Source organism: Zeus faber, assembly GCF_960531495.2.
Source record: "Zeus faber genome assembly, chromosome: 15".
Classification (NCBI taxonomy): Eukaryota; Metazoa; Chordata; class Actinopteri; order Zeiformes; family Zeidae; genus Zeus; species Zeus faber.
Window position 1 is genome coordinate 310458 of NC_137194.1, and position 13367 is coordinate 323824.

At 46.6% G+C, this 13367-nt stretch overlaps 1 protein-coding gene across 1 annotated transcript; it reads left to right on the top strand.

The window, feature by feature from the left end:
- Positions 1-142: 142 nt before the first annotated feature.
- Positions 143-8381, top strand: fsbp (fibrinogen silencer binding protein; the record flags this gene model as incomplete). The annotated part of the gene is made up of 4 exons (XM_080014468.1): positions 143-347; positions 1263-1321; positions 1423-1594; positions 6933-8381. The coding sequence occupies 4 exons, from the start codon at positions 143-145 to the stop codon at positions 7316-7318; spliced, it is 822 nt and encodes a 273-aa protein (XP_079870594.1). The 3' UTR covers positions 7319-8381.
- Between the last annotated feature and the right edge of the window lie 4986 nt (positions 8382-13367).

A 13367-nucleotide genomic window follows, 5' to 3' on the forward strand; every position in this document is an offset into this window, starting at 1 on the left:
ATAATAATGATGATATTAATCCATCGTTGATATGAATATTGATGTATTATCAAATTAATATTAATATTAAAAAGTGGATCCGGCCCCCCGCTCCCGCGTCTCCCCCTCCGCCACAGCACAGCCGCCGACTCCGCATCCAGCTATGCCTGGGAAATGCAGGTTCCAAGACGCGTGGCTTTCCCGGGATATCTACCGAGACTGGCTGCTCAATGACCCGCACGACATCCACCTGGCCCGATGCCGCGCCTGCTGCAAGGCCATCAAGCTGCAGACCATGGGCGAGGCGGCCCTGACGAGCCACGCGGCAGGCAACGGGCACAAAGCGGCCGTCCGCAAGCTCGCAGAAGGTAGACGGGCTAGGCTAAGGGGGCTAGGCTAAGGGGGCTAGGCTAAGGGGGCTAGGCTAAGGGGGCTAGGCTAAGGGGGCTAGGCTAAGATGGCTAGGCTAAGATGGCTAGGCTAAGGGGGCTAGGCTAAGGGGGCTAGGCTAAGGGGGCTAGGCTAAGGGGGCTAGGCTAAGGGGGCTAGGCTAAGATGGCTAGGCTAAGATGGCTAGGCTAAGATGGCTAGGCTAAGGGGGCTAGGCTAAGGGATCTACGAGCTAACCTAATGCGGCTGAAGCGTCTCATCTACGGACAAGATGACAACCTGCGCGCTGTGAAAAGTATCAATATATCGGTTCATACGATATTGATTTAGGGATCCGTGCTATTGCCGCATGTTTTCGTTATGTGTATGAGAGCTGGTTTATTATTTTATTTATTTATTTTTATTAGAATTTTATTTTAAGTATTTTATATATATAGTCTTTTTTTCGATTTACATTTTTTAATTCATTTATTATTATTATTATTTTTATTTGTTATTTGTTATTATACATTCATTTTTATTCGATTTTTATTATTTTATCAGAAGCAGAACACACATCAACACAACCAAGGGAGCTGGAGGTGCAACATTACATACAAATCTCATACTCATTACTCACCAGTCTTATAGCCTTGTGGTTTTGTTATTGTTTTAGTTTTTTTTAATTCAAATGGTCTTGGATTGTGAGTAATTACTCTAAACTAAAACTCTTCTTTATCCTAAATGTTGGTTAATATGTGTGTTTTATTCTAACACCAATCATTATTATGTGGTGCAATACTCACTTACACCACACGGGGCAGTGACGCATTGTTATCCACTTTTTCTGCTGCTTATGATAAGAAATCACTTCATTCATGCAGTTTACTAAGCCTTGTCCTGCTCTGTTCCAGGTAGCCTCATGATGATTAACGTCGGCGAGGAAGTGAACGGCGACGGCAGCATCCACCAGGTAGAGACGGACTGTAGAATATAAAGAGAAGGGAATACGGGGTAGAGAGTGTCATGAGATGTGACGTCATCTCCATAACGAGTGAAATACATCTTCCCCAGGATGAGGACGACAAACACCAAATGGCCTTCTGCCTACAGCTCAACCCCGTCAACAGATTGAGTGGAGGGGAGCGTTCCGGGGGGCCACACCCCAGCACCAACGCAGACTGCGTTCCGCAGGATGATGCATCGCAGGAGGTCAAGTTCCCAACCACCTACATCGATTCAACAGGTACCATGAGCACACGAATGAAGCTGGGGGCCCACGTGGAGGGGTCAGCTGGCTTCACATACAGTGGGGCAGAAAAGTATTTAGTCAGCCACCAATTGTGCAAGTTCTCCCACTTAAAAAGATGAGAGAGGCCTGTAATTTTCATCATAGGTTCACTTCGACTATGAGAGACAGAATGGGGGGAAGGAATTCAGGAAATCACATTGCAGGATTTTTAATGAATGAATTGGTAAATTCCTCGGTAAAATAAGTATTTGGTCACCTACAAACAAGCAAGATTTCTGGCTTTCACAGACCTGTAACTTTTTCTTTAAGAGGCTCCTCTGTTCTCCACTCGTTACCTGTATTAATGACACCTGTTTGAACTCGTTATCAGTATAAAAGACGCCTGTCCACAACCTCAAATAGTCAAACTCCAAACTCCACGATGGCCAAGACCAAAGAGCTGTCAAAGGACACCAGAAACAAAATTGTAGACCTGCACCAGGCTGGGAAGACTGAATCTGCAATAGGTAAGCAGCTTGTTGTGAAGAAATCAACTGTGGGAGCAATTATTTGAAAATGGAAGACATACAAGACCACTGATAATCTCCCTCGATCTGGGGCTCCACGCAAGATCTCACCCGTGGGGTCAAAATGATCACAAGAACGGTGAGAAAACATCCCAGAACCACACGGGGGGACCTAGTGAATGACCTGCAGAGAGCTGGGACCAAAGTAACAAAGGCTACCATCAGTAACACACTACGCCGCCAGGGACTCAAATCCTGCAGTGCCAGACGTGTCCCCCTGCTTAAGCCAGTACATGTCCAGGCCCGTCTGAAGTTTGCTAGAGAGCATTTGGATGATCCAGAAGAGGATTGGGAGAATGTCATATGGTCAGATGAAACCAAAATAGAACTTTTTGGAAAAAACTCAACTTGTCGTGTTTGGAGGAGAAAGAAAGCTGAGTTGCATCCAAAGAACACCATACCTACTGTGAAGCATGGGGGTGGACACATCACGCTTTGGGGCTGTTTTTCTGCAAAGGGACCAGGACGACTGATCCGTGTAAAGGAAAGAATGAATGGGGCCATGTATCGTGAGATTTTGAGTGAAAACCTCCTTCCATCAGCAAGGGCATTGAAGATGAAACATGGCTGGGTCTTTCAGCATGACAATGATCCCAAACACACCGCCCGGGCAACGAAGGAGTGGCTTCGTAAGAAGCATTTCAAGGTCCTGGAGTGGCTTAGCCAGATCTCAACCCCATAGAAAAAAGCGACAGCCCCAAAACATCACTGCTCTAGAGGAGATCTGCATGGAGGAATGGGCCAAAATACCAGCAACAGTGTGTGAAAACCTTGTGAAGACTTACAGAAAACGTTTGACCTCTGTCATTGCAAACAAAGGGTATATAACAAAGTATTGAGATGAACTTTTGTTATTGACCAAATACTTATTTTCCACCATAATTTGCAAATAAATTCTTTAAAAATCAGACAATGTGATTTTCTGGATTTTTTTTTCTCATTTTGTCTCTCATAGTTGAGGTGAACCTATGATGAAAATAACAGGCCTCTCTCATCTTTTTAAGTGGGAGAACTTGCACAATTGGTGGCTGACTAAATACTTTTTTGCCCCACTGTATATACATAATGTGCACTAATCAATACATTGATCCGGAATATTGATTTTGAAATTATTTTATAACTAGGAGACCTCAATCAAGAGCTTCCACTAAGAAAAAATGTCCACACTAATACAGCTGCACCAACATCGTGAACTATTCACCCTCCCCCAAAAAACCTTTTCCCTACATAGGATGAACGTCACCTATTAATGTTAATAATTTCAACTTGACTCTTTCTGAATAGTCTGCTGTTCACAATTCATTCGTCTTCCATTGTAATTCCTAGCAGCGTCAGAAGATGGCGCCACTAGCTTGCGTTAGCATACGTATGTAAGCGGAGTGACACCAAGATTCAAGATTCAAGATTCAAGATTTTTTATTTGTCACATACATATACATACTTCCATACATATATGCAGTGAAATGTAATGCAACGCACCCGGTGATAGCACACAATAAGTCCTAGGAAAAAGTACAAAAATAAAATAAAAAGTAGAAAATTCCTTTCTAATAGACCGACTAACTGACTCCTAAAACGTAATACAGTAAGTGGAATACTTATAGAATAAGATAAAAAATATATAGAATAAAATACAATAAAAAATAAATCGAAATAAAAGGGAATAGGTTGAAGTAATATGCCTATGTATATACAGATATGTGCATTTAAAGTGGCATGTGAATTAAAGTGGCATGTGAATGTGAATAGATGGAGTAGTGTTTGGGATAATACAGCACAATATACAACAATACGGCGCAGCAATACGGCATCACGAACAACCCTGAACAGTGATACAGTATGCGGTACAGTATGCTACATACAGTACAGTAGGTAGTGGAGCCTAGTGCATGGCTCAGTTAGGACCCCTGGTGAGGTCAGCGTTGACAGTTCTGAGGGAAGAAACTCCGTCTCAGTCTCTCTGTTCTCGCTGCGTGACTGCGGAGGCGCTTGCCTGACCGCAGCAGCTGAAACAGTCCGTTGTTGGGGTGATGAGGATCCTTCATGATCCTACGGGCTCTGCTACTACACCTCCTGGTGTATAACTCCTGCAAGGGGGGAGGGTAGTTCCAGTGGTACGTTCAGCTGAACGCACCACCCTCTGCAGGGCCCGCCTGTCCTGGGCAGTACAGCTCCCAAACCAGGCAGTGATGTTGCCTGTCAGGATGCTCTCCACTGCTCCAGAGTAGAAGGACTTGAGGATCCTCACCGAGACCCGGAATTTCCTCAGCTGCCTGAGGTGGTAGAGACGCTGCCTCGCCTTTCTCACCAGAGTGTCTGTGTGAACAGTCCATGTTAAGTCCTCTGTGATGTGGACTCACAGATATCTGAAGCTGCTCACCCTATCGACAGAAGTCCCATTAATCCACAAGGGCGCGTGCGTCCTCGATTGTGATCCACGCCTAAAGTCCACAATCAGCTCCTTGGTTTTGCTGACGTTCAGGTGTAGGCTGTTGTCCTGGCACCAGAGTGACAGGTCAGCCACCTCCTCGCGGTAGGCCTTCTCATCGCAGTCGGTGATCAGGCCCACGACCACGGTGTCGTCAGCAAACTTGATGATGGTGTTGGAGCTGGACCTGGCCACACAGTCATGTGTGTACAGGGAGTACAGTAGGGGGCTGAGGACACAGCCCTGGGGGGATCCTGTATTCAGGGTGAGGGAGCTTGACATGTACTTCCCCACCTTGACCACCTGGGGGCGGCCTGTGAGGAAGTCCAGGATCCAGGTGCACAGCGGAGCATTCAATCCTAGCTCCAACAACTTGACAGCCAGTCTGGTGGGAACTATGGTGTTGAAAGCTGAACTATAATCAATGAACAGCATTCTCACATAGGCCCCCTTCTGGCCATCCAGGTGCGTGAGCGTGGTGTGCAGTACCTGGGAGACCGCGTCATCCGTGGATCTGTTCTGCCGGTACGCGAACTGCAACGGGTCCAAGGTGCGGGGGAGGGAGGCGCAGATGTAATCCTTAATCAGCCTCTCGAAACACTTCATGACCACCGAGGTGAGGGCCACCGGACGGTAGTCATTCAGGCAGGTTGGAGAGGCGATCTTCGGGACAGGAACGACGGTGGACCTCTTGAAGCAGGATGGGACCACTGATTCAGCCAGGGAGATGTTGAATATTGTGGTGAACACCGGAGCTAGCTGGTTAGCACAGGTCTTCAGTACTCGTCCAGATATGCCGTCTGGGCCCGCAGCTTTCCTGGTGTTCACCCGCATCAAAGCCCTCCTGACCTCGTGCACGGACACTGAGAGTGCGCGCTCGTCCCCAGCGGTGTAGCTCCAATTAGCCGGCGAGCTAGCGGTGCTGCTGCCAGACTCGAACCGCGCATAAAAGGAGTTCAGTTGGTTGGCCAGGGAGGCGTCCGCACTCGTGGCTGGGGAGGAGCTGCTCTTGTAGTTAGTTATTGTTCGCAGCCCCTCCCACAAGCGTCTGGTGTCCCCCCGCTCCATCTGCAGCTCCACGGTGTCTCTGTACGTCCGTTTAGCGTCCCTCACCGCCCTCCGCAGATTGTACGACGCAAGGACGTGAAACCAGGCAGGGAGGTGGTTTGAACTGATTGTCAGGTGATTATTCCCAGAAGAACTGACCGTTGATTGCCACCGTTGCCCAATCAGATAAGTGTATTCCATAGAGCAGAGTAATAACAGATGATAAGCACTTTGGTCATCATACACGGGCCACCTTTCGGCGTAAAACATCTTGTTTCATATACAGGTACTATACTGTATACACTATATCCACTTTATACACTATATCCACTTTATATACTATATACACTTTATATACTATATACACTATATATAGTGTATACACTATATACACTATGTACACTGTATACACTATATACACTACACTATAAACACTATCTCACGCATCTCTAAAATCCCAAGGAGCAGCCAAATAAGTTGAAAAAACCTTTCTTGAAGGAAAATGAGATTTTTCCAGATTCATGTTCCTTTGTGTTTTTTTTTATCTCTCAACGTATTTTCAAAACCAAGTTTGATTTATAAATAGTTGAAAAATGTTAAACCGTGAATTTAAATATTCCCATTAGATGACATGGGGAAACACAGTTCACTTACTGAGATGCTGAACAGCGCTGCACAACGACGAACGATGGTTTGCTTTAAAGCGACCGTCCAGGTGAAGATCATGTGAAGTCACAATGTGAAACCGTTTTGATAGAATTCAACCTTTAAATCATACTACTTTTACACACACATGGCGACATCATTGTGGAGGGGGCGTGTACCAACGTGTACCAAGGAAGAAGTCACGCCGACGTCACTTCCGTTAACAAGACGAGGATTCGGTTTCACTTGTCCGTGAAAACGTTTGTCTCCGTGTTGTTATGGATTACGAGAAGTGGGTGGAGGAAGATCTTAATCTAAATCAATCATCATCTAAAGCCGAACAGTGTGATAGATCCAAGTCAGTGTAAGCAGCGCATACTGGACTTCATTTTCCGTGATGATAGTCAGTTCTCCGACAGCGATGCTGAAGCTGATCCCGGACTTGGAGAACATTTCAAACAGCTGATTTCAACCTGAATGTGAGGATGAAACTGAATACTTTCAAGAACCACCGGAGATATATATATATATATATATATATATATATATAAAACTTGGATTTTAAGTGAGGAGTACGTGTATTTTCATTTTCATTCTATTTCTTATTTTCATCTCGCTGACCTTTGAACTCCTCCAACGCCTCCAGGCTGCCCCAGTGTCGCCGACCACCACTTCCTCCCTCCCCTCCACCACCTCCAGCACTACGACCCCTCGGAGCGGCCGGGACGGCGGCCCGAGGGCGCCGGGCGGGGTCAGCGGCGCTCGGAGGCCTTGGAGAAGCGGGAGCGGATGGAAGTCCTGGAGTGGGAGCACAGGATGCGGGTCCTGGAGTGGGAGCAGCTGCTGCTGCAGGAGAAGAAGAGGGCCGTGCGGCAGAAGGAGAAGGCCTTCAGGATGAAGAAGAGGTACTACAGCGCCAAGCTCAAGAGGATGGGTGAGGAGGTGCCGTCCTCCAGCAGCGACGACGAGGAGGAAGAGGAGGCCGGCGGCGGCGGACAGTCGAGGAGCGAGGGCGACCACCCCATGAACTGAGGAGCTGTTTTAACTCTGCTGAGATATTGATCCGTCTTTAGAAGATGTCTATTTTTCTATCATTTTGTTATGTGAATGTACTGAGTCACCTCACGCACAAGTGACACAAGCTTTACCCTGTGAGGGTTGATACTTGTTTTAACAGCTGTTTGGGCTGGATATTTGGTCACGCCCACACATTACCCAATGATGTGAGTGACACTAGTTAGTTCTCCTCCATTCACAGTAGCACCAGTATCCATGTATTTTTTTGGGGGGTTTTTTGAACACTGGTAAAAGACGTTTGCAGGTCTGAAGAAATCTTTAAACTGAGACCACCGTACGTCGTCCACCCCGGGAAAAACAAATCCAGTGTGTGCCTTGTGTGTGAACGTTTCACTCAAAACCTCAACCAGGGCTTTCAATCTACAGGCCCGGGGGCCACATCCCGCCCACCACACAATTTGATGCGGCCCGCTACCCGTTTATAATATATGGTTAAATCTGGCCATAAAGTCCATTGTAATTGCTTAATTGCTGTGTACAATTTTACTTAATGGTTTCAGAATATAAATCTGACTAAAATAGAATACAGCAACGTTTTTAAGGGACTTGCATGTCTACTATTTTTGATTTTACCGTCCTTTTTAAATTTATTTCATTTTATTGTATTAAATTATTTCATAATAATTATTTTTTTATTTATGTGAATAATCAATTCACTCACGCAGAGTTTATTTTTCCCTTGATGCTTAACGTGGCCCCCCCAGGAGAACTCACTCTGTCCAGTGGCCCCCAGGTCCTTTGAATTTGAGATTGCGTTAAACGCAATTGGGCCAAAATGTCAGAATACGCCTCTTTGGGAACCAAATTACAGTGTTTAATGTGTGCCATAGAGCGTTTTGATTTGGGTGTTTCACGCATTATCCTCAGACTGGAGTTTAGAGATCTCTAAAAGACTGAAGAACAGATGTAAAATATTGTGAATGTATGTCATTGTCAGCAATTGTTTTTTTTTAAAGGTGAAATTCACTATTTTGATTCCCATTGTGATTCATGTCTATTAAAAAATAAATAAAAAAGACTGACATTGAAGTTGACTTTTCCTTTGGCACTTGTTCATATACAAATGGGCGTCCTCCATTCTGTCGTATAAGACTCGTATAAGGCGGAAAGATCTGGCAGGATGATGGAAAAGCGACGGAAACGCTGGGATCACCCTCACGGGAGCTGCTCGGGTCGCAGGACGATGATCCAGAAGGCCAGGCCTCTGCGGCTGACCGGCTGCAGGAAAATGTCACGGAAGCACCAAGGATTTTGGCTCACCACCAAACACCTGATGACATGGTCTTTGAATTTAGTGGGGTCGAAAATCCGGCTTCAGAAAAGAGAATTCTGCTCCGGGATTTCAAGTTAACATTGTGAAACTTGCTAAAACATGGAAACAGGACCTTTTCCAAACCTGGAACCTTCCACCTCTGAAATCGTGTGACATTATTTGGGGGAATCAAGCTCACTGACGTGCCCCAGGCCTGACACTCCGTGAGGACGTTGTCCGGGCAACGTACTATGGATGTGACTATCACGTTGAAAAGTGAAAAAACAAACCAGGGAGATCCTTCCAGAAAGGCTGTGCGTCTCCATCGGCTTCGTTATCCCTCCTCACGCTCCCGAAAATGTCCATCTGATGATCAGTAAAACAACAGTCACACACACACAGACAGACACACACACACACACACACAGAAACACACACACACACACACACACACACACACAGGAATACAAATGGCAAACACACTGCATTTTATGAATATTTCTTTTCCTTTTAATTGCCAACGTTTCTCTTGTTTCCGTGGTAACAGAGTAACAGCTGTTTCCTTGCCGGCGTCCCCATGCCGACGGCGGAGAATAAGTCCCATAATGAATACACAAACTAACAAAGACAGCCTCTCAACCCCTCCCCCCCCCCCCCACACACACACACACACACACAACCAGTCCCTTCCACCCAAAACTCAATATCACTCTTTTATCCGTCTCGCATTTCCCTCCTTACTCAGCTCAGCCACCCGCCTTCCCCAACCGCCTTCCCCAACCGTCTTCCTCAACCGCCTTCCCCAACCGCCTTCCCCAACCGTCTTCCCCAACCGCCTTCCCCAACCGCCTTCCTCCATCTTCATCCTCGTAAACAGATTGAACAATCTGAGCCCTTCTTTTATCACAGTGGGGAAGACAGGAACGATCAAACGTGTTAAAAAATAAGAAACCTTTGAAGAGGACGATATTCCGCACGCTCGCCTTACGACCGACAGCTTTCTGTCACGTCATTTGAGAAACCAATAAAACCCTAAATAAATAGTCGATAAATAAAATAAATCTCATGTCTGTACAAGAAAGAGGTACTGCGATGAATAAAAAAAGGAAATGAAAACCAAACACGCCTACAGCGGCTGAGTGAGGGGGGAATGGATGAGGGGAGGATGGAGCAGGGATGGATGAGGGGAGGATGGGGCGTTTTTTGACGACTGCGATGATGAGTCCCTAGCGCTGGGAGGAGCTACGTCAGGAGTGCGCTCCACACGCTCCTTCTCTCCATCTGCGACTCCCTCCATCCACCCGTCTCCTTCTCCTGATTCTGTGAGCAGCATCAAAGGACCGAACTGGTGCCAAATCAAGTTTTGGACCTCCATTTTTAAGTCTTATTTTAATTAGTGAATTCCATTTTCCAACACTGTGCCAAATGAAGTACCTTTTTACCAAGATATGTTGTTCCTGTAGTTGTCAATGGGTTGAGGAGCTAGTTTCTCACCAAATTTTTTGATTTTTTTCCAAAACCCGAAAATAGAGTCATCATTTCAGACATCAAACTTCACCGCAGTCACTGGCTCTCTGCGGTCTCCACTGGCTCTCTCCGTCTCAAATGATTCCCTGTCTGTCTTTAATCTCTGGCTCTGTGCTCTCCTTTAAGTCCATCCCCCTGCTGTGTCCCGTAACATCCCTGAATGTTCCAGACAGCATTCTTCACAGTCTTTTAAAGGTCATATCAGCAAAATTATACCAATATCACGCCATTAAAGTCTTGTTGTTTTTTGAAGCAGAGGAAATGACCGATACAACCCTCGAAACACAACGCTATATACTTGTCGTGTGGGGGTGGTAACTGGGCCCGGGGTCAGGGTGGCTGTACGCCTGTTGCTTGTCAGAGCAATCAGCGGGCAACAGGTAAATGACCCATCCCCACACACACACAGGGAGAGCTTCATGGCGTGGTTTCCATCTGCTCACGGCTTGTTGCATCTTGCCACTCCCTACAATAAACAGGTGTGTTTGAACATCTCTGCCAGTGTCTCTGTGTTGGAGAGCCCTGAAAACGCCACTTGGGTGGGTGTGGCAGGCGGCACTGTAACAGTTCTGCTCAAACCACACCACAATACTGTATATGTCAGTATTTCTTACTGCATTTCAAATCCACTCTCTCTTCTCAGAAACTTGACGCAGTGTTTGCAGAAGGAGAAACCGTCAGCCGCCTCGTGTCGACGCCCCAGCACATCAGCACCTCAGTACCTCAGCACCCAGCACCTCAGTACCTCAGCAGACCAGCACCTCAGCACCCAGCACCTCAGTACCTCAGCACCCAGCACATCAACACCTCAGTACCTACGCACCCAGCACCTCAGTACCTCAGCACCCAGCACCTCAGTACCTCAGCACCCCAGCACCTCAGTACCTCAGTACCTCAGCACCCAGCACCTCAGTACCTCAGCACCTCAGAACCCCAGCACCTCAGTACCTCAGCACCTCAGTACCTCAGTACCTCAGTACCCCAGCACCTCAGTACCTCAGCACCCAGCACCTCAGTATCTCAGCACCCAGCACATCAGAACCTCAGCACCTCAGCACCCAGCACCTCAGTACCCAGCACCTAAGTACCTCAGCACCCAGCACCTCAGTACCTCAGCACCCTGCACCTCACTACCTCAGTCCCCCAGCACCTCAGCACCTCAGTACCTCAGCACCCAGCACCTCAGTACCTCAGCACCCAGCACATCAGCACCTCAGCACCCAGTACCTAAGTACCTCAGCACCCAGCACCCCAGCACCTCAGCATCCCAGCACCCCAGCACCCCAGCACCTCAGCACCTCAGCACCTCAGTACCTCAGCACCCCAGTACCTTACCACTTCAGTACCCCAGAATCCCAGAACCTCAGCACCCCAGCACTTTAGCACCCGGCCACGCCAACATTACAGGCGTACATCTTCAACACGGAGAGGCTTTTTTCACCCATAGTGGAAGTGGGGTCAGAGCAGATGGAAAAGAGCCGACAGGGAGTTCTCACGGATGGATTCGTAGTGGTCGGTTGTCAAGTTCAGTGGAGAAAATAAAGCGATTTAAAACCGAACCGGATACAGCACAGCGGCTAAATCCCCGACAGATCGACCTTGTTCAGTATGAACCAGTAAAATGTTAAATGAATGTCTAGGGGTTGACATGATACTGAATGTTTGATGCAGTAAAGTGAATAAAATGGAAAAAAAATAGCTCAGGTTTGATTTCAAGTTTCTAACAACATTGCAGAGAACCATTGAAATGAAAATTAAATGTAAAAAACTACTAGTTTGAGCTAAATTGTGATATCAACCTCATAAAAAGCCTTACAGTTCATCCTAGCTCCCATGGCACAGTCATTCGAAAATAAAACACAAAGTACTTCAATAAACAAACAAATAAATACATAAAAAATAATAAAAAATAAACAAAGACATTCAATAATTAAGTTTGATGCTATTCACTCTCCGATAACGATTAAAAATTCGGATCAAGTTACAAAACTTCACAGAATAAATAAAATAAATTTAAAAAAAACGTTAGACTTTGGCTTGGACTGTTGGCATAGAGCGCGGAGCTTTTTCGGAAACACGTTTCCCGCATCGACAGAGATTTGTCTGGTTCTATTGTCAGCTCTGCTGACATCGGAGCTTGGAATAACCTGGAATAACTTGGATTAACCTGGAATGACCTGGAATAACCTGGAATAACCTGGGATGACCTGGTTTGGTTTGAATGCCTGTGGTTGTAAACGGGAACACTGTTGCAGGGGAGCCAGACGGATCCCAACGCCTCAAATTGATCTGGATTCCTGAAGCGTGTGGTTCAAACAACACCAGGCAGAGAAGACAAACGCTTTTTCACTCTCCTCCTCCATCCCTCCGTCCCCTTGTCCTCCATCCCTCCACCCTTCCGTCCCCCGTCCCTCCGCCCCCCCGTCCTCCGCCCCCCGTCCTCAGTCCCCTGTCCTCCATCCCTCCGTCCCCTGTCCTCCATCCCTCCATCCCTTCTCTGCACCATCATTTTGTGCAGTGTAATTTCTTCTTATTCCTCGCTGTATTTACAATCACTTCCTTTCCTCCCAGACATTTCCATCCCCCAATCACATGTCATGCGTTCCTCAATCAAATCCATTTTAACCATGTCCGGATCCCCGTGTTCCTTATTTCTATTCACAAAGTTGATGGTGTGTGAGGAAAAACCAAAATAAAACATATGGGGGGAGGGGAAGTTTTTGTTTTTTTCCTTAGCAACGACACACGCTTCCATCGCACCCACCTCACCCACAACCGCACGCAACATCATCTTCAAAAAAACATCACAAGAGATTTTTTGTTTACTTCATCTCCAATGAAAAAAATACAAAATGTATAAAAAATGTTATTTACAGTCTTTTTTTCCCACCGTCACCTCTTTTCTTATTTTTTTTCATCTTTTTGAGATCGGGCAGATCGATTTGCTTGTGAAATACGAGAACCGTTGTTCAACTTCTGTCAAACAGCAAAACTAACTCAACGCAACCCGAAGGAAAAAACTCAATCTTTACAATCAGTCCATGAGAGCCGCATCCTTTGAAATCTTCAACAGCCAAATTCATGTTTCTGTCTCTGTCCCGATTTCATGTCGGTCCTCCAGTATCCCAGGGCACCTCGGCGGTTCGGGGTCTTCCTTGACCGCTGACCTCTGACCCTGGCGCCTCCAGCGCAGGCACGCTGCATTGTGGGATATGGAGGCCGTCA